This window comes from Penaeus monodon, chromosome 15, assembly GCF_015228065.2.
Source record: "Penaeus monodon isolate SGIC_2016 chromosome 15, NSTDA_Pmon_1, whole genome shotgun sequence".
Lineage (NCBI taxonomy): Eukaryota > Metazoa > Arthropoda > Malacostraca > Decapoda > Penaeidae > Penaeus > Penaeus monodon.
This window is the reverse complement of record NC_051400.1, coordinates 26,485,108-26,486,412: the sequence shown is the minus strand read 5'-3', so window position 1 is coordinate 26,486,412 and position 1,305 is coordinate 26,485,108. Positions and strand designations below refer to the sequence as shown.

Below are 1,305 nucleotides of genomic sequence, written 5' to 3'. Positions count from 1 at the left end.
CACCTTAATGTTTGACTCTGGATTTTTAGTCATCACCAGACAGTACTCATATTTAACCCACTCATCACCTGGAAGAGTTTTTAAGCCAGTTTGTTTGATCTCTTAAACTTAAATGCATATTTCTCTTTAATGAACTTGCTGCTTTGATGACTAAAAATCACATTAAAAATGTATTGTGTGGTTGCTGAAGAGAATGATCCTTCCCAACCTATACCCTGGAAAGAGAGGCACGTCCCCAATCAGTGAGAGACGAAATATTCTGGGATAAATGTAGACCTTTTAAGGGATACAACAATGTGGCATCACCACCATTATGTGGAAGAGTTCGAGATGAACCTCCATTTGCCTGTCATAAGGAATTAGCATCGCAATGCCATCTTGAGATTTCGAGCCACTCTTGATGAACCTGTCAGTACCTTGCACAACTTTATGGGTGGGAAAGAGACTTGAGAAAATTGACATTTATGAACTTTGCTGGTGTGGGCAGAGATGAAAGAGTAGAGGTGACGTGTCTGCATCTTTCCAGGGGAGGACGAGGCGGTGTCGTTCATTGAGCTGCCACCTAACAACCTGAGCAAGATACCCGAGAAGGGAATCCTGAAGAAGTCATATGGCCTCCTCACGCCAGCAGAGAAGGAGAAATGGGGTGAGGAGTCCCAGAGCGACAACAACGATGTTTTAAGTCAGAGTGATAACAATGCTGACCCTGATAGCCAAGTCTCTGAGGTGGAACGCACACTGAAGAGTCTGAATGGCTACCATGAGGACATCATTGATGCTCTCAAACGAGCTGCATCCCATCGGTCTGGAGCCACTTCCATGTCTTCTGATGAGCTGCACACAGCCCATCACGACACCTACCCTCGCTTCTCACATGGAGCTGCAGCTGTTGGTGGCCCAGCAGAATTCACTAGACTGAAAGCTTCACATGAAAAGCTTGCCGACTCAGGAGGAGAGGACGACCAGGTTCCACCTTGTGGTCCTATCCGCATTCGTAACTTGGAGGACTTGATACGACAGCTAGAGCACCATCCGTCACGTCACATGTCGCCGTCAGGGTCAGAGGAGATCAGAATGAGCGAGACGGAGGCCGATCGTCACTACCGCCTTGACTCATCATCCTGCACAGAGTCTCAAGGGTCCGTCCCTGCACATCTCCCCCAGTCATCCCTTCCCAGCGGTATAACTGGCTTGCAGACACACCAGACAAAGAGCCCTGTACTTAAAAAGACCTCAATATCCACCAGAATATTCCACAAAAATTCATATATGTTTAATTCATAAGATTAATTGAAAGGGCTCAGA

At 46.7% G+C, this 1,305-nt stretch overlaps 1 protein-coding gene across 1 annotated transcript in view; it reads left to right on the top strand.

The window, feature by feature from the left end:
- The window catches only part of LOC119581870 (disintegrin and metalloproteinase domain-containing protein 11-like), a gene marked incomplete at its 5' end in the record, with an annotated part of 193,377 nt that overhangs the window by 189,359 nt on the left and 2,713 nt on the right, over positions 1-1,305 (top strand). The window contains 1 exon segment of the mRNA XM_037930027.1: positions 527-1,139. Coding sequence (XP_037785955.1) covers positions 527-1,139 — 613 coding nt within the window.